The sequence below is a fragment of the Neodiprion fabricii genome, chromosome 1, assembly GCF_021155785.1.
Source record: "Neodiprion fabricii isolate iyNeoFabr1 chromosome 1, iyNeoFabr1.1, whole genome shotgun sequence".
NCBI classification, from domain to species: domain Eukaryota; kingdom Metazoa; phylum Arthropoda; class Insecta; order Hymenoptera; family Diprionidae; genus Neodiprion; species Neodiprion fabricii.
Genome location: NC_060239.1, coordinates 37,676,780 through 37,696,075, shown reverse-complemented (window position 1 = coordinate 37,696,075; position 19,296 = coordinate 37,676,780). Strand labels below are relative to the sequence as shown.

General features: G+C 39.8%; 3 protein-coding genes across 5 annotated transcripts; all 3 read left to right on the top strand.

Moving 5' to 3' along the window:
• The first annotated feature begins 21 nt into the window (after positions 1–21).
• Positions 22–17,323, top strand: LOC124188107 (acidic mammalian chitinase-like). Of its 2 annotated transcripts, XM_046580470.1 has the most exons (5): positions 22–125; positions 513–579; positions 762–1,435; positions 1,547–1,839; positions 2,305–2,726. In XM_046580470.1, exons 2-5 carry the CDS (start codon positions 513–515, stop codon positions 2,462–2,464), a joined length of 1,194 nt encoding a protein of 397 aa, XP_046436426.1. In that variant the 5' UTR covers positions 22–125; the 3' UTR covers positions 2,465–2,726. The 2 variants fall into 2 exon arrangements, with proteins under 2 accessions (XP_046436426.1, XP_046436425.1); XM_046580469.1 differs by lacking the exons at positions 22–125; positions 513–579; positions 762–1,435; positions 1,547–1,839; positions 2,305–2,726 and adding exons at positions 15,013–15,237; positions 15,579–16,249; positions 16,347–16,639; positions 17,004–17,323.
• On the top strand, positions 6,437–9,452 carry LOC124188109 (acidic mammalian chitinase-like). The gene is made up of 5 exons (XM_046580473.1): positions 6,437–6,566; positions 7,651–7,757; positions 7,985–8,655; positions 8,738–9,030; positions 9,110–9,452. The coding sequence occupies exons 2-5, from the start codon at positions 7,691–7,693 to the stop codon at positions 9,249–9,251; spliced, it is 1,173 nt and encodes a 390-aa protein (XP_046436429.1). The 5' UTR covers positions 6,437–6,566; positions 7,651–7,690; the 3' UTR covers positions 9,252–9,452.
• On the top strand, positions 10,671–14,251 carry LOC124188108 (probable chitinase 2). Of its 2 annotated transcripts, XM_046580472.1 has the most exons (6): positions 10,671–11,013; positions 11,101–11,220; positions 12,468–12,535; positions 12,894–13,564; positions 13,647–13,939; positions 14,019–14,251. In XM_046580472.1, the coding sequence occupies exons 3-6, from the start codon at positions 12,469–12,471 to the stop codon at positions 14,161–14,163; spliced, it is 1,176 nt and encodes a 391-aa protein (XP_046436428.1). In that variant the 5' UTR covers positions 10,671–11,013; positions 11,101–11,220; position 12,468; the 3' UTR covers positions 14,164–14,251. The 2 variants fall into 2 exon arrangements, with proteins under 2 accessions (XP_046436428.1, XP_046436427.1); XM_046580471.1 differs by lacking the exon at positions 11,101–11,220.
• Positions 17,324–19,296: the final 1,973 nt, after the last annotated feature.

Below are 19,296 nucleotides of genomic sequence, written 5' to 3'. Positions count from 1 at the left end.
GTTCTGCCCCGAGTTCCACTATATAAGTCGAATAGACACCTGAAATCTGCACAAGCTCACCGAAGCACGCAACTTGATACCTTATTGACGCTGAAGTGAACATCGTCAAATCGGTTACAGAAAAGGTGAGCGCTATATTCAGTTATTAAATACAATTCTGAGTTACTGCGAACCAATTATCAAGTCCTAATTCCATTGCAACCATTAACATTACTTTATAAAATCGCAATCAATGATCTATACTGGTATTTACGTGTATTACAGTTATTTTGACTTTATCATATCGATGGTCTACACGTATAGATATTGCAATTCTTGTGATGAATAATTTTCTTTGTTTCCACGTTCATGCAAACTTGTTTTGTAATTTGGAATAAGCTCGTAATAATAATCCACGTTTCAACATTTTCGTAATCGTGATTCCACTCCGCACAAATTCACAAATTTTTATGTACCCACAAAGCTTATGGATATTATTTAAGATTGCTTAAACGAAGTTTTTGTATCCACAGATGCGGGTGTTCGTCACATTTTGTACGCTATGGCTGAGCTGCCTTGCCTTGGCCGATGCCAGCGATTGTAAGTCCATGCCTCGAAATGCATAATCTTTGATCCGATTGAACTAATTTTTTTCGCATATTTTTTAAAAATTCAAAGAACGAGTAATTTTTATTAAAATTTAGTAACTGCAATCAATTATACATAAATTCTTAGATTTTACAAGCGTGAAAAGTTAGTTGATGATGAATTTTCTATCACAGTTAACAAAATAGTTGGTTACTTGGGAAGCTGGTCAAACGCTCGGCCCGGTGTAGGAGCATTCGAGATATCGGATATAGACCCAACAATGTTCACCCACCTGATGTACGCGTTCGTTGGCATCACTCCGGATGGCGACGTCCAGGTGTTGGACGAGTACAGAGACCTCTCCACAGACGGAGGATTGGGTGGGTTCGCAGAATTCAACGCCCTTCGGGATCAGAACTCCGAATTGAAAACCCTAGTGTCAATTGGTGGATGGAGCCAGGGATCCACGAATTTTTCCACCGTGGTTAGCAACTCCACACTGCGATCAACGTTCGTAAAGAACGCACTCGAATTCGTGCTCAAGTACAATTTTAGCGGTATCGACGTCGACTGGGAGTATCCGGCCCAACGTGGCGGTGCCGACACGGATGTCGAGAACTTCGTTCTTCTCCTTGAAGAACTTCGCGATACTTTCGACGACGAGGATTTACTCTTGACCGTGGCAGTAGGAGCTTCCCAATCAACCGTGGACTTGTCGTACGATGTTTCAGGAATTTCAGCTGCAGTTGACATGATCACTCTAATGGAATACGACTTCCATGGGTCCTGGGATACCTACACAGGCCATAACACACCTCTCTATGCCGGGACATGGGAAACAGCGGCAGCCCAGAAAACTCTCAACATCGTGAGTATAAGTTATACTGTACGACATTCAAGTATACGGAATTTGTAACTCCGTTAGTACAGTGGACACGTTCGAGGAGTTTGATGTACCAATTATTTCTTGTGAGCTCAGAACGCGTCCGTGAATTATTGGCTGGAACAGGGAGCATCGGCTGAAAAGCTTCTCCTTGGCACTGCGTTTTATGGAAAAACGTTTACTCTTACGAACTCCTCCGAAACGACGCCTGGATCACCGGTTACCGGTGTTGGTAACGCGGGTTCTTACACTCAGGAAAGCGGAGTGTTATCTTACTACGAGATTCTCGAGAAGTTGTCGGAAGGAAACTGGACTACCGTTTATGACGACGAGCAACAGGTGCCGTACGCCTACTCAGGTGACCAGTGGGTCACCTACGATAATCCCAGGTAAATAATGCGCCCACAAGTATCCGAGGCTGTATTGCGCCGAGAACCGAGTATACGAAACAATTCAATGGTGGTATGAAATTTGTTGTTTGTCGATCGGATTTCAGAGAATAGGATGACTCTGAGACGAATCGTGCCATTCGGCACAAATCGGGCCCATTTCTCGTTACTATTGAATCGCTGGCATTACCTTAATAATGAATCCTACTCCGTAGTCGTGAACGCGATTGTTATATCGCTTTATAAATGACTGGAATGAGAATAAATTACTCATTGTCAGTGCCAGGTGATTTGTAAATCGAAATTGTAACGAATCGGTAAAACAATTATATTGCGTAATAATGAGGTGTAGGCAAGGGAGCAAGATTGAGATGCTCTTTTCAACCCTACCGAAACAGGCCCTGATTAGGAGATTAATGACGCGAATGAAACCAACTTAATGTGTAATAAATTATGCCCCTGCAGCAGTCTGGATGTGAAAGCTGCCTTCGCAAAGGGGTTGGGATTAGGAGGTTTCTCGATTTGGGCAATCGACTTGGATGACTTCGGCGGCCTTTACGGGGAAAAGTACCCTCTACTGAAGACCCTGAATGCAAGAATCAATGACTCTAGCACCAGTAGCTAGGTCGACTAGGTGGGTTTGATGCTACAGCACTTCAAGCAGCTCCAGCGACTCTGGCGTCTTTAGTGCCAGGTGATCCAGCAGTTTCAACAATAGCTCCAGCAGTAGCTCAAGCTAGAACAGTTGTGGACTTCAGATATTATAATGACATGTACTATTTCAACAACAGTATGCCATTATACGTACATATCAGGAAGAAGCATCCTTGAACCGTGAAGCGTTAAATTCATTCGATAACCTATTCGTATCCAATTGCCGCTTCGAGAAACAACGTCTGCTACTCACAGACTGTAGTTGTAGGTTTTTGCCTCCTAGGGACTAATACGCAATGTTTGTCATGTCGCAATATCTGTCATTTTTACGAACAAAATTTTTTCTCGTGATTTTGGTGAATATCGCGTTCAATAATTTATGTCCGATCAAATGCCGTAGTCAAAACGCTGCTCAGGCTAAAAACAAATTAAAATCGACAATTTCGAACTCAAGAGCTTTTATGTATAAAAAATAAATAAGAAATTTAAAACGAGTCATCCGAACTTGGTACCGGCGTAAGATCAAGTCTGCTCGAAGAGTAACCCGATCGGTTTACCGAATAACCAGACAAACAGACCAGATTATTTAAACAGGTTGTTGTAGGGCGTTATGCTGCTACTTCCAAACGAGGCTTTAGTAATGACCCGCAAAACATATTCTCCTATATTATACCAAGGTGTCAAATACTGCGAGTGGTGGTTGGCGTGTGACGCACATCGTAAATGTCGTTATACCATTTGTCGTCAACTTTGCACGTTTTTACCGCCTCGGTCACTCCTAATCAGGCAGGTATACCTCGATAACAAGTGTAACGGATGAATGGGTGTGGTGACGCTATGTCGTTTGTCATCGTTCGAAATCAACCGATTGTAAGTTAGTCGAAGAAAGTGACTGATCGATCATCCATCAGAGTTGTGCCGTGCATTGATATTGATTATTGATAACCAGTCAGCGTATAGGCGCCTTATTGCGAACTCAGTGCGAATCTGTGCATGTCGCCACACTGAAATATCAGGCCACTCAAGCTCGAATATTATCGTCTCAGAGTTGAATTGATTTCAGCGATAGACATCGTAAACCCGTATCGCACTCGCAATACGCACTTCGAAACACAGGATATTTATAACCGTGTGTTGCAACAGATTCACTCGAGATCTTTCATTCAATATTAATACTCACAGATTTGAAAAAGGCAAATTACGTTAAAAAGGCAGCGTTGATATAACATTCCGACAAAAGTTTACATTCTCAACTCCAATTTCTCGTGAAATAATTGATGTAGAAAAATGAAGTTTTTAACAATTCGGAAAACCCTTACGTACCTCGATGGGAAACCTTGTTTCCAAGTAACTGTAAAGGGGAATTCAATCAAATTTATTCGAGATATGGTACAAAGCAACAGTATGTCACTCTTTTATTTGCTTGAGAAGTTTGAAATTTTTGAGACTGCGAAATCTGAATCCAGCATAATTTTGCGGAAGGGAAAAATTCGAACAGGTCACTTTACATGGATCGCAAAATCTACCTGTTTATAAGTGCAGCGATATCTGCGACTGAGCTCCACTCGTATCCCAAACAGCAGGCATTTTCAATACGTTTTACGATTAGTAAAACTTTTCTGCAAGAAAACGTTGTAACCAAAAGCGTTGAGAGTTGAATTTAGAGACCACTTAGTCGTAAAATATATCGTTTATCGTTGAGAGGATGAACTATTTGCATACACTGATACACATAAATCAGCGGACGTTCACATGAAGGTCTCCAAAGTCCCGTACATTATTCGTGTTCAAACATCACTTTCATTATACTAAATTCATCTGTGATTTTTCTTATTATCACTACCAAATATGCGGATGTTTGTTGAGTTTTGCATGCTGGTTTGATGCAATTGAGCGGGTTTATTCTAGGCCATTCCCGTGAATATAAGTATAAATGCTCAATCTGCACACAAGAATATTTGAATATAAACCACTATAAATATAATTGTTGTCATTTTTAAGAATAATTAGTCGTAATCAGATTCACACCCAAAATCAACCACTGAATATAATGTAAACCTTTTCACTCACTTCAGAAGCTCTAAAATTGGGGGAGAAAATAAATGATCGGAAACTCTGAAGTTGTAAAAATATGCGTTAACAAACAATATTCGATTACCTGCACGGCTGTAGTAGTTGCCGCTTTGAAAGCTGGTCAGTTTACCGTTTCGGAAATGGAATAATCGAAATATCGGAAGTGGATCCGAAACTGTGCACTCGCATGATGCAGACATTCGTTAACATCATCCCGGAAGGCGGTCTTCGGGTGCTGAAAGAAAACGAACGATTATCTGTAGTTGTCTATACAGGGAAAAGAATTTATAGGTATAAAGATATGAACTTTGGGGGATTTACTGAACTGCAAGCTCGAATTGTAGAGGAACGAAATGTATAAGGGCAGTCTGCTTTATTATAAAGTTACAATTCTTTACAATAAGATGCTTCGTCATAGATATATTAAATTGGCACGCTGGAATAACAAATCCACAGTTCATTCTAACCGAGTTTTCTGATTTAGAAACGTGTGTTATTATTTATCTTATTGTTAGACTTTATCATACTATAAACGGTTCGCATGCAGGAACGCGCGAAATTCTGTCGATAAGTAATCTGCTTTGTTTCGACTTTCACGCAAACTCGTTTTGTTATTGAAAATAACGCAGGCAGTAATCTACGCTCCAGCATTTTAATAATCATAATCATCATTCCACTCATTGTCAGCATATAGCTCTATAAAGCGCAGAGCGATTGCCAGATGAACTTCAAACCGCTTGTTGAGTTTTGTTCAACTTGGTTCTAAATTGATGTTAAAAGATGAATTTATGTCACGGGCTGGTTCATATTATTAGAAAAAAAAAAAAAAACACTTCCAAATATTTTTTTTCAATGATTGGAACATAATTTTTGTATTTGGGTTCGGATAAATAAAAATATCCTTGTATCCCAAAGCATTCAAAAAGCAATTGACAACTCATATCCTTCATGACCATCGGGTACGATTGCCTCTTCGAGAAATTACGTCTTTTAGTGAATCTAATTCTTAAACTTCCTAGGAAAGACTAGGGACATAGATTTCCAGTGAATACGATGCAATCATCACTGAATCTATTCGAAAAAGTCGATAAGCCGTTTGCTAGTTTCACAGATTAATCGATAACGAAGACAGGAATTTTATTATCGGCATCGCATATTCAATCACCCTGAAAATAGTATGACATTATTAATAGTTGCGTCGTTAAAAAATACCAATTGAATATCCATATCTGTACAGGGTATTTCTATTGCGATTGCGAACCTAGTTTACTTGTCTCCTTACTCCCTTGTTTACAAACAAAATTATAATAAATAATGTTTATTATTATTATCGTTATTATTCTGTGTTAATGCGAAATCGGTATTTCAACGCTATAAAGAACGGTTACATTGATCTTAATTTCCACTTTATTTCATCAAAGCCGCATCCTGAGCTTCCACGATAATAAACATGCAGTCGGTTTCGCAAATTGATATGCAATGTTAATCATGTGACAATATTTCGCAAGTCTATAAACAAAATTTTTCACGCGTTTCAAGTTGATATGAAAATCTATTGTTATATGCAATCGTAAAAACGTTGCTCAACCTCACGTCTGGGTTTCAATTTTGAATTTCGAACAGCAACTTCTTTCCATTAAATTCACACGTACGGTAAACAACAAGTTGAAAAAAGCGATCTGCGGTGTTTATAAGTATTCTTTTCACAACATTTACCGTTTATTAAGAACATGCAGGATGACATCGGGGGTAAACCCGATAAAAACACAATAACTTGTTGTGAAATCGTACTGCTACACATTTCCTTGCTAATGCGAACGAAGAAGGAGGTGAACATCATAAATCGTGTACATATATAACAGCATCGTTTTCCAGAGCGTCAATTTCAGTGTCCAATCTGTGCACGCGATATACGCCATTTGGAAGAAGACACAGTTTATTTATACTAACCGTTAATTTCGGTGAAGTATACATTAAAGAAATCATTCATAAATTGAAGGGTAAGTAAACTCAGGCACGCTAGCGTTGCCAATCGCAAGTTTGAGTTGAACAGATTCGGTTAACTAATTGTGACAAAGTAGTTTCTGCAGTGTCAATGACGGATTTTCGCAACGCGTAAAATACTTTTGTCAGATATCGAAGTGATTCGTCTTGCAGATAACTGGTATTATTATCTTTTTTATCCTATGCAGAGGTAAACTTTTTCTACATCTCTGCAAATATTTTCACACGATAAGTGATACAGTTCGTTAATAGAAGTTAGTAAAGGATGGCTAGCATACGGTATTCGTTACTTATCCGTACCAGGATCCGGGCATTTTAAATTATTCCGTCAACGTTCGTCCGACGATATCGAAAATCACTAAACTCGTCGACAAGAACAGAAAGAGTGAAAAAACGAGTCAGCAGATTTCGGGTTTGCCTCAAGATCGTGTCTGCATTTTGAGAATAACCGGATCGGTTTAAAAATTGACCAGATAATTAGGTCAGGTTTTTTAAACAAACCGGTGGATGTGGTTACATTGTTACTTCTCATGAAGGCAGGAGTGATGACTCGCAAACATATTTTCCTACAATATCATTCGCGTAATCAGTATTGCGACGTGTCGTTTGTATGTAATACACATACATATTAGTCACCATAGGATGTGGTTATGTACATACTGTTTGTTATCGGGTTAACTTCGCATGTTTTTATCGGCTGTATTGAACTTAAAAGAAGTAAGGGTAGGTATACACGTACATTGATAACACGTATGGTGAATGGGTAGGTGTAGTAATACTATGTGATTGGTCACCGTTCGAAATCAACTGATTGTAAGTGAGTCGAAGAACGCGACTGATCAATCATGTATCAGAGATTTACCATACGTTGACTCGGATAATCAGCCAGAGTTTACACACCTGATTGCGAACTCAGTGCGATTCTGTACGTATCGCTACAGTGAAGTGTTACGCCATTGGGGCTCCAATCTATAACTGACTTTTAACCGAAGAGATTTTACCGATATACATTTTGAACTTGTATCGCGCGCGAAATACACTCTTTGACGGATAATTTTTTTATAACGGTTCTTTCAACAGGCTGACTCCAGATCTTCCATTCAGTTTTGTCAATCACAGAATGCGGCTACTCATCGCATTTTGCATACTGGGACTCGGCTGGCTTAGCGTGGCTGAAAGTGAACAGAGTAAGTTCTTACGTTATAAGTACACGAGAGGTTTGAATTGAGTTCATCACTTTAGTCATTTAAAGCGAAGATCGCTCAACGACACGGTTTTTTTCACTTAGATAAAAAATTGTAATCGGTGACGAGATTGTGTTGATATATTCAACGTGGAAAATTCTGTAGAACAAGAGTAATTGTTTCTATTTTGAGAAGAGTGTATATTAAGAGAGAATTTTTCACCTACATAGATAAAATAGTCTGCTACTTTGGAAGTTGGGCGATTTACCGATCGGGAAATGGAAAGATCGAGATTTCGGATCTAGACCCGAGCCTCTGCACCCACATGATTTACACGTTCGTTGGAATCACGGAAGCGGGTGAAGTCGCGGTGTTGGATCCATGGGCCGACTTGTCCGACAACTGGGGTAGAGCAGGCTTCCAGAAATTCAACGCCCTGCGGGAGCGTAATCCAGGGATGAAAACTCTCGTAGCAATTGGAGGTTGGAACCAAGGCTCTGACAAGTATTCAAGGGTCGCTGCGAAGCCGGCTCTGCGGTCACACTTTGCGGACAACGCGTTGGAATTTGTACTCAAATACGGATTCGATGGCCTCGACTTTGACTGGGAATACCCAAATCAGCGAGGCGGCATCCCGGCGGATGTCGAGAACTTCGTTCTCCTCTTGAAGGAACTTCGAGCTCGGTTTGACGAGCACCGTCTTCTCTTGACCGCGGCTGTTGCCGCGACGGAAAACTCCGCCAGCTTGTCGTACAACATTCCATCAATCTCCAAGTATCTCGACTTCATCAACATCATGACCTACGACTTCCATGGTTCCTGGGATTCCGTCACTGGTCACAATGCTCCTCTCTATCCAGCAACGCGAGAGACGACAGCAACTGCTCGAGGTCTTAACGTCGTGAGTATCCACCGACACTTCTTTTACTGACCTCCATTGATGCTCGACTCTTGACTAACCACTCCAAATACCGTGAGCCCAGAATGCATCGGTGCATTACTGGCTCAGTCAGGGCGCACCAGCCAAAAAACTTGTCCTGGGAACAGCTCTTTACGGAAGGACCTTCACTCTTTCGAATTCCGCCCAAAACATGCCTGGATCCGCGGCTTCTGGGCCGGGCGCAGCAGGTCCGTATACCGGAGAACGCGGGATGCTGGGGTACAATGAGATCTGTGAACAACAGGTGAAGACCACCTGGACTACGGATTGGGACGAGCAGCAGCAGGTGCCTTATGCCCACAACGGCAATCAGTGGGTCAGCTACGACAACGTCAAGTGAGTATTTGATCGTTAATTGTAGCTTCAAATCACTTACCTTCACATTCACGTTCTACTGTGACTTTCGCAACCGCAGAAGCATCACGGAAAAGGCAAATTACGCCAAAGCGATGGGGCTCGGAGGCGCCATGGTTTGGAGCATTGAAACTGACGATTTTCGGGGCATCTGTGGAAACAAATATCCTCTTCTCAACGCCCTCAATCACGTGCTTCGTTAGGATAGTTCCGTAGTTCAATTTTTTAAGGTCTTCGTGTTAAACTTTTTATGCCAGGAGTACCAATGATGAAACCTTCTAACCAAGAGTACAACTTCTATGTATTGAACCCGAGTAGAATAGGTCCGAGTCTCAACAATTTAAGTGCTGTTCATCAATGTATAATATAGGTTACGATAAATAAAAATCCCTTTACAAAACAGAGTGCTGTACTGTTTTTATTTTCCCCCAATTTAGCGGTAGATTCTAACCTCGAAAGTTACTTAGTTTCAGAATAACTCAAAAAAAATATATCTCTGAGACCGTATCACCGTCATTTGATTTTAAATCACAATATGAATTAATTAATTGTTAAAAGATTTGCACCCAACTTCAATCATTGGATATTAGGCTTTACTTTTCTTTCACCTTAGAAGCTTTAAAACTAAGAGAAAAGGATGAATTATTTGGAACTTTGCAGTTCAATATTTGACTATCAGAATATGTTCTCTTGTATGCAATTGGCCAAGTGGCTGTCTAGCTATTCGAAAGAGAAAAAACGAAAAATGGGTCGTTGAAAATGTTGTAGTTCAATATCAAAGTGATCATCATACGAACCCATCGCGAAATCTAAAGAACATTATTATTTCAATAAGTCTTTAATGCTACAAAACTATCTGTTTGATTCGAATAGCTTGCCTTAATCATGTACCCATAGCACTTTAATATTGCGTTCAGAGCTCATGATCGATGCCATTGTTAGATTTTCCATCAATTTAAGTTAATGCCAGCGATAAGTTGTATTCAAAAAAGTTAACTCACGTTTTTGTCAAATACGTGCACGTGTATTATGAAATTTTTTTTTGTGTAATTAATACGATATGTTTCATTAGAATTCTCACATTATATTTTTCATACTTTGAGCACGGCGTGTTCAATTTGAGTTAAAAAGTAATAAATTCAAATACCAAAATCAATATTCGTCAACGGAAGGATAACAAAGCTGTTTTTCTTTACCACCATTCGAGATTAAATTCACGTACGTGAGAACACCCGATAAATAAAAAAAAGTTCGAGTAGTTCATCGACATGAATTCCCAACCATAGTTCGATACTCAACAAAAGATGTCGAATATTTTCGCGCATTGTATGCCGAAAATGAGTTTCGTAATGACGTCTCCTACCTAATTGCACCCGAGCTGAATTATAATGATCACATCGTATAGATACAAGATGTGAAACCTGCTGGGTCTCATGGTCACTAAATTTAATATGTAAATTTTACTGGACTGCTGTAAGCAAAACAAAGCAGTGTCAAAAACCGCAGACACTCACCGTCCTTGTGATCATCGACGGCTGCTTGAATGTTCAAGTAAAATATGTTTCTATCTTTGTTTCCATGTATGAGCTTAAATTTAGAGAATGCATGACTAACTGTGCATTGTGCGGTCGGTCGTTTCATCTGGCTTTTTCCGGCTGCCAGGATACACGCAGGGCGATGTCGGTTAAATCCAGCTACGCAGTAACTCCATAACAATTTAACTTTGATTCGAATACTCGTATTACGAATCTCTTCGTTAATGGGTAGGGAGAAAGAGGTGGACATCATACCACGTTTATATATAACCGTAACGTTTTCTAGAACGTCAACTTTGGCGTCCTATCTGAACAAGAGATGTGCTTTGGATGTATTCCAAAATATACATCATACGTGTGGAAAGTTTGTATATAATAAATTTACCATTCAAGTGAAGTGAATCGTGTGTGACGGTGTTTCGCTTATAAGGTTAGTTATCATCAATTTTTCAAGTTGTTTCATTTGCACTTTCGCCTATCAGCAAGTTGTCAAAATAAGGTTTCTGTTTGACAATAGAAAAAATTCAATTAAACCGTCCTGAGGATGACCCGGAATTAGGGTCGAAACGTTCATGCAAACTATATTGTTGTTTTGATGACCTACATATCGAAGATCCTTCTTATATAAACTTATCAGGTAAAGACTATTTCTACATTATACAGAAAACTTTCAGCATACCAACTAAGTTGTGAAGTCGCTTTAAAGATCCTGTCGTACAATCCTAGCTCAATCACAACCGACATAATTTTTTCTGTCGCGTTTCGGAATACTACTTCACAAATGTTGATTTGTTTATTAATATTCATAAAATTAAATTTTATGATTAGATTTACGAACTATAACTGCAGTAACCTAGGCTTAACCAGTTTTTCTTCCACTAGGTAACATATTCCACGATTAAAACTTTATTTTCGTAATATTGGAGCTAAAATATGTATCCCCAAACATTTGACGGCGAGTCTAACACTAACATTCTATCTGAAGTCGAAAGCAGAATAACAAATAATGTACTTCAGAATAATTTGTCAATGAATCTCATTGTCGCTTTTCAATTATATGTCGGTGGAGATTTTCGTCAGAGGTAAACAATGATAAGTTTTAGGTTACACGCGCAAATTACGTATCGTTTTCCTCACAAGTTATTCAAAATTCATATGCATTTCATATGGCCAATACGACGATCTGGCAAATTATAATAAATACAAATAGTTTCACATGTTTTGTTCAAATGCCTGGATATTTCAGCACAGCTCCAAGCCGAGCCGAAAAGTTAACGGTGGCACCATCTTTCATCACTGAATTTTCGCGTCGTCAAATATCAGTAAATAGAGATTAACCAACAACGGTGTTGCAATTAACCTATTGGAGCTGCTGTTTTGTTGTGGGTGAAATAAATTCTAGTAGTATCTAAGTGCTGTGAATCGTTGAACAACCAAAATGCTATCGCAGGCGTTTCAGCCGTAGCCATTGTAGCCACGTGGACGTTGAGAGTGTGTGTATAGAGAATACGTGTATCAGCTGTTGACGGAATATTTTATAATAATTTATTTCGTTACTTTCGATTTAACTGTAATATCCCACTGCTATTTCACCCACAACAATTTTGAATAAGGAATCATTTCGTCACAAAACATTTGAAAAGTATGCTCTCGTCTTTGAGAATTCATCATGCGAAATTCACTTGTACGTGTGCACATGTGGTAGTGTCAGAAAAATGAAAGCCATCACAACGGTTCACTCAGGCACGTTTCGTGTTGCGAACAATTGTTTATTGTCATTGTAAATTGCAGTTTGCTAGATTTATTGTGACAAATCGATTTTTTTGCAATTTCAGTATCGTATTCTTATTTTTCGTTTCAACAAATCAACATTATCATTTACAGAATGCGGCTGCTCATCGCATTTTGCATCCTGGGACTCAGCTGGCTCACTGTAGTTAAAACTGAACCTGGTAAGTTCGTATCTGAACGTACGAGTGATTTGAGTTGGTTGATTAGTTTTTTTGAGTTGTCTGTAATGGAAAATCAATATTATAGAATACACATATTTTTACATTGAAACTGAGGATATAAATTCATAGAAAAAAGTGATTTGAGTTGGTTGATTAGTTTTTTTGAGTTGTCTGTAATGGAAAATCAATATTATAGAATACACATATTTTTACATTGAAACTGAGGATATAAATTCATAGAAAAGGTATTGACATATTGTCATACTTTGAATGTAACATTGAAAAGTCTGTAGAACAAGACAATTTTTTGCTATTCTCGGAACCATGAGTGTTAACAGAGAATTTTTTACCTACGTAGATAAAATAGTCTGCTACTTTGGAAGTTGGGCGGTTTACCGTCCTGGAAATGGAAAAATCGAGATATCGAACCTGGACCCGAGCCTCTGCACCCACATGATTTACACGTTCGTTGGAATCACAGAAGCGGGCGAAGTCAAGGTGTTGGATCCGTGGGCCGACTTACCCGACAACGGGGGCAAAGCTGGCTTCCAGAAATTCAACGCCCTGCGGGAGCGGCATCAAGGAATGAAAACTCTCGTGGCAATCGGGGGTTGGAACGAAGGCTCTGAGAAGTATTCCAGAGTCGCTGGGAAGCCGGCTCTAAGGTCACATTTTGCTGACAACGCGGTAAATTTTGTACTCAAATACGGATTCGACGGCCTCGACATCGACTGGGAATATCCAAATCAGCGAGGTGGCACCCCGGCGGACGTCAGAAACTTTGTTCTCCTCTTGAAGGAACTTCGGGCTCGGTTTGACGAGCACCATCTTATCTTGACCGCGGCTGTTGCCGCAGCCAAAATCTCTGCCGGCTTATCATACGACATTCCGACAATCTCGAAGTACCTTCACTTCATCAACATCATGACCTACGACTTTCATGGTTCCTGGGATCCCGTCACTGGTCACAATGCTCCTCTCTATCCAGCAACGCGAGAGACGACAGCAACTGCTCGAGGTCTTAACGTCGTGAGTATCCACCGACACTTCTTTTACTGTCCTCCATTGATGCTCGACTCTTGACTAACCACTCCAAATGCCGTGAGCCCAGAATGCATCGGTGCATTACTGGCTCAGCCAGGGCGCACCAGCCGAAAAACTTGTCCTGGGAACAGCTCTTTACGGGAGGACCTTCACTCTTTCGAATTTCGCCAAAAACGTGCCTGGATCTGAGGCTTCTGGGCCTGGCACAGCAGGTCCGTATACCAGGCAACGCGGAATGCTGGGATACAACGAGATCTGCGAACAAGAGGTAAAGCCCACGTGGACTACAGCTTGGGACGAGCAGCAGCGGGTGCCTTATGCCCACAACGGCAATCAGTGGGTCAGCTACGACAACGTTAAGTGAGTATTTGATCGTCGATTGTAGCTCCAAATTACTTACCATCACATTTATGTCCCATTGTGACTTTCGAAACCGCAGGAGTATCACGGAAAAGGCAAAATACGCCAAAAAGATGAGGCTCGGAGGCGCCATGGTTTGGAGCATTGAAACCGACGATTTTCGGGGCATCTGCGGAGACAAGTATCCTCTTCTCAACGCTCTGAACCACGTGCTTCGAGTTTGATCTCCCGTGCCAAGAATACCAGCGATTCTAATTTAAAGTACTAACTTTATGTACAGGCTCTGAATAAATTAAGTCCGAGTCTCGATTATCCCAGTGACATCTAATATGATCATAGGTTATAGCATATTAAAAGTCTTTTAATAGAGCGAAAGCGTGAGTGATTCTCACTTCGAATGTTCGCAGGTTTTAGGTTAACCGGAACGAATTATAACTTTAGGCTGTGACTGCACTATCGTCATTCATTTGGTTCATATATGTTTTAATTGAAACGCAAAGTTTGGTAATTTCAAACTCAAGACGTGCGCTATCGGACATTGAATGCAGGAATAGCAGAGCTGCTTTGAAGAAATCATCTGTCCGTCATACTTCAACGTATTTTATAAGCCATGATCACGTCCTTCATTTATTTGTTTTGTACTTGTGAATGCAACAGATGTAAACAGTGAACGTGAGTTCAATGCTCTTCCAATTGTAGGTTCAATCGATGCAGTAAGCTTTACGTTTTTGCGAGAGTATATAAAATAAATCGAGTATTTGAAAACAGATAAGTATCCAAATCAGTAACGTTGGAATGCGAAGTATACTTATTGCATGTACTAATATAAAATATTTACAAGTTTATGCTGTAATAATATCTGTGGAAAAGCTTGCGCGTGACTATAACCGCGAGCATTCATAATTTAATATTTGCGTTAAAGAGAATTTTAATCACAGAAATCGTGCAACCGCAAGTGTTGACAGTTGGATTCAAGGACTACTCAGGCACGAAGTAGGTCGTGCATCGTGCAGGAAAACACTTTCCGTACAATTTACGTGGCGATAAACATTTACGCGACAGATACGCAGGTTTGTGGGTATTCAGATATAATCAGCGGACGAATGTAACTTTAAGGGGGCAGTATAAATATGAATATTTTGAAACCTGTGTTAGACTACTTACGATCGAATACCGTTCACAATGTACTGAGTTCATTACAGTGAGATTTGATTCATTATTACTTGCAAATATGTGGATGTTCACTACATATTTCTTGCTATGGCTGAGCGGATCCACTTCTGCACATTCCCATGACTGTAAGTATATGGGTAAATTATACGTATACCTAAGCATGTTTTGTTCCTCTAACAAGTAATTAGTTGTACGTAGATTCGCACCGAAAATAAACTATTGGATATAATGCTGAACTTTCACATTACTTTAGAAGCTATAGGGGTTGCGAGAAACACAAATCACTAAAAACTCTGTCATTTAACGAATTTTGATTGTCCGTAATACGCTACGTGGCTGTGAAGTTAGCAAAAAAATAAAAATAAAAAGTGTGGCGTTGGAAATTTTATGATAGACATCATAAGTGATCATCCTCTGGATGTATAACAAAAGAAATGCATTGAAATACCATTTTTGATGATCACAGATAAAGTATTCTGCTACTTTGGAAGCTGGTCATTCTACCGACCCGGCAAGGGAGGATTCAATATATCGGATATAGATCCAACTCTCTGCACTCACATGGCCTACGCGTTCGTTGGCATCACCCCGAATGGCGAAGTCCAGGTGTTGGACGAGTACAGAGACCTCTACACAGACGGTGGATTGGGTGGGTTCGAGGAATTCAACGCCCTCCGGGATCAGAACGCTGAATTGAAAACCCTAGTGTCAATTGGTGGATGGAGCCAGGGATCCACGAATTTTTCCACGGTGGTTAGCAACTCCACACTGCGATCAACGTTCGCAAAAAACGCACTCGAATTCGTGCTCAGTTACAATTTTAGCGGTCTCGACTGCGACTGGGAGTATCCGGCTCAACGTGGCGGTGCCAAAACGGATGTCGAGAATTTCGTTCTTCTTCTTCAGGAACTTCGCGCACTTTTTGACGAGTATGATCTGATCTTGAGCGCGGCCTTGGGTGCCTCCGAAGGCACAGCAAGTATCTCGTACGATATTCCAGGGATCTCGAAGTACCTCGACATTGTCAATATCATGGAATACGACTTCCATGGTTCCTGGGATAACTTCACTGGGCACAACACGCCTCTCTATGCCGCGAGAAGAGAAAATACGACATTCGAGCAAACCCTCAATATTGTAAGTCTGCGTGGTAACAGCAATGCCCGTCATTAATCTAGACAAAACCTTCCGGCGTTAGAGTAATTGCTAACTAACACAATTATTGTGATCTTAGAATGCATCGATACATTATTGGCTGGATCAGGGGGCACCATCTGAAAAGGTATTGGTTGGTACAGCCATGTATGGAAAAACCTGGACACTTGTAGATTCTTCTGTACACGCACCTGGATCACCTGTATCTGGAGTTGGTAATGCAGGTCCGTACACCCAGGAAAATGGAACACTGGCCTACTACGAAATCCTCAAAAATGAGGCTGAGGGAAACTGGACTGTCGTTTTCGACGAGGAGCAGCGGGTGCCTTATGCTTACAGTGGTGACCAGTGGGTCACATATGACAATGTCAAGTAAGTAGTGCTCACGGGTATCTAGAGACTGGTCGTTTGTGTATCTTGGGCATCTAAAACAACAGTCTTTGATCGAATAATATGAGATTCGTTATTACGGAGCGATAAATGGTGGAATTTTAAAGACCGCGGTTGATGTTCTCAGATTATTCGTAACAGTGTGATTCTGTTGAGCAACACACACATTGTACTTAATCCAAAACCAAAACGAGACTGTTGTCGAAGTTGTCAAGGTGGTAGTCAAAAAACCAGAATTTTAATGGATATATGGTTGGTTAGACAGGTGATGACTGGGCGATAAATTAATAATCGACGAATGATCAATTGATCACTGATCACTGATCACTGAGTTTTCCACCTACAGAAGCCTCACAGAAAAAGTAAATTATGTCAAGTCTTTGGGACTGGGTGGCGTCTCGGTTTGGGCCATGGACTTGGATGACTTTCGAGGTCTCTACGGGGAGAAATACCCTCTTGTTAAAACTCTCAATAAAATAATCAACGAGGATAGCTCCAGCAGCTCCAGCAGTAAGTCTGACGAAGATTCAAGCGATGAATCAGACTAGAACAGTTCTCGTTATTAGAATCATAAAAGTGACATTTGAACACGCGTATGCAATGATATATAGGTTTAACAGATTAATAAATAAAAATGTCGTTGAATTGCGATGGTTTAAGAATTTACTTACAACTTGTAACTCATTTATAGCTTTCGTATCCGATTGCAGGTTCTTCTACAAATTGTATCTGCTATTAAATATAATTCTGATCTTGAGCTTCCCGATAAAGTCCACAGGCAATGATTTGTAATCAAGGCGATTGTTCTGTTCATTAAATTATGTCGCAACCGCCGATAAGCCATATGCTAGTTTCTTGAATAAATCGATAATGAAGATAGGAATTCGATAATTGTCAGTTTATAATTCATTCATCCCTCACTAGAACAAACTATATCAAAGTGAAGTTATTCGTCGTAATTTTGAAAAATCCTAATGAAATACCTATGCGTGTGGTGATATCAAATCCTTTTTTCTATACTATAAAGTGCACTTACATGTTCGTCAATTTCGTCGGAGCTGCAACCTGAGCTTGGTCAACTATAAAAACATGATTTCGCATACTCATTCGTTACTTTCAACATGCGGTAATATTTTATAATTCCGCTGATACAATTTTTTTCTGTGATTTTCATGAATATCGCGTGTAAAAATCTATCATCAAATGTGTTGGTGAAAACGACGCTAAACTTTGAATTCGGGCCACTGTGTTGAATTTCAGATTCAGAAAATTTTGGATCCAACTTTATTAATTTTAAAATATTTTTGAAACATTTCAAAAATCTTAGATCGGAACAGGTTGATGTTATATTTCACTGCAACATTATAAAAATATGGTAGAAATATCTTCACATTCAAAACATTTCGATAACACATCAGGCATATTTACATGAAATATTTCAGAAATGTTCGAGAACTGTTTCACATAATTACAATACTAGTCGCATTACCACTGCATGTTAAAAGTTGGAATTTGTGTACAAAACCTGATCCGTGACAGTTTGTTGTTTCATCGCAAATAATTTGTCGGAAAATAATCGGTGCACCGAATGAAATTTATATTGTGGTGTAATCTGATCAATTTGATGTGTATTGATTATTGGTATCCTCGAAAATTCGACGACTTTTAGGGCATCTGCAGGGATAATATTCGTTTGTGCACGCCCTGATCCACGTGCTTCGAGTTTGTTCTCTAGTGCCAAAAGTAACAGTGATTCTAATTTAAAGAACTAACTTTACGTACCGGATCTGTGTAGATTAAGCCCGACTCTCAACAGCGCCAGTGATATTTATTATATTTATAGTTTACGGCAGATTAAAAGTCTTCTAATAGAGCGAATGCTACGTTCTGTTTATTTTTGTCGCAACTAGGCGATGGGTGATTTTCAAGTCGAACGTCAGCCAGTTTCAGGTTAACCAGAACGAATTATGACTATAGGCTGTGACTGTATTATCGTTATTAATTTTGTTCATACATATCTCAATTGAAACGCAAAGTTTCGGCATTTCAAACCCAAGACTTGCGCTATCGGACATTGTATACAACAATAGCAGAGCTGCTTTGAAGAAATCATCTGCCCGTCTTACTTCAACGTATTTTATAAGCCATGATCACGTCCTTCATTTATTTGTTTTGTACTTGTAAATGCAATAGATGTACACAGTGAAAGTGAGTTCAATGTTCTTCCAATTGTAGTATCGATGCAGTAAACCGTACGTTTTTTGACAGAGTATACAAAATAAATCTAATATTTGGGAAGAGAGAAGAATCAAGAGTCATTTTGAAATGCAAAGTATACATACTTATTGCATTTACTAATATAAAATATTTACAAGTTTATGCTGTAATGATATTTGCGGAAGAGCTTGCGCGTGATTGAAACTGCGAGCATTCATAATTTGATATTTGCGTTAGCCGGAATTTTAATCACGAAAATCGTGTAACCGCAAGTGTTGACAGTTGGATTCAAGGACTACTCAGGCACGAAGTATGTCGTGCATCGTGCAGGAAAACACTTTCCGTACAATTTACGGGGCGATAAACATTTATGCGACAGATACGCAGGTTTGTGAGTATTCAGATATAATCAGCGGACGAAT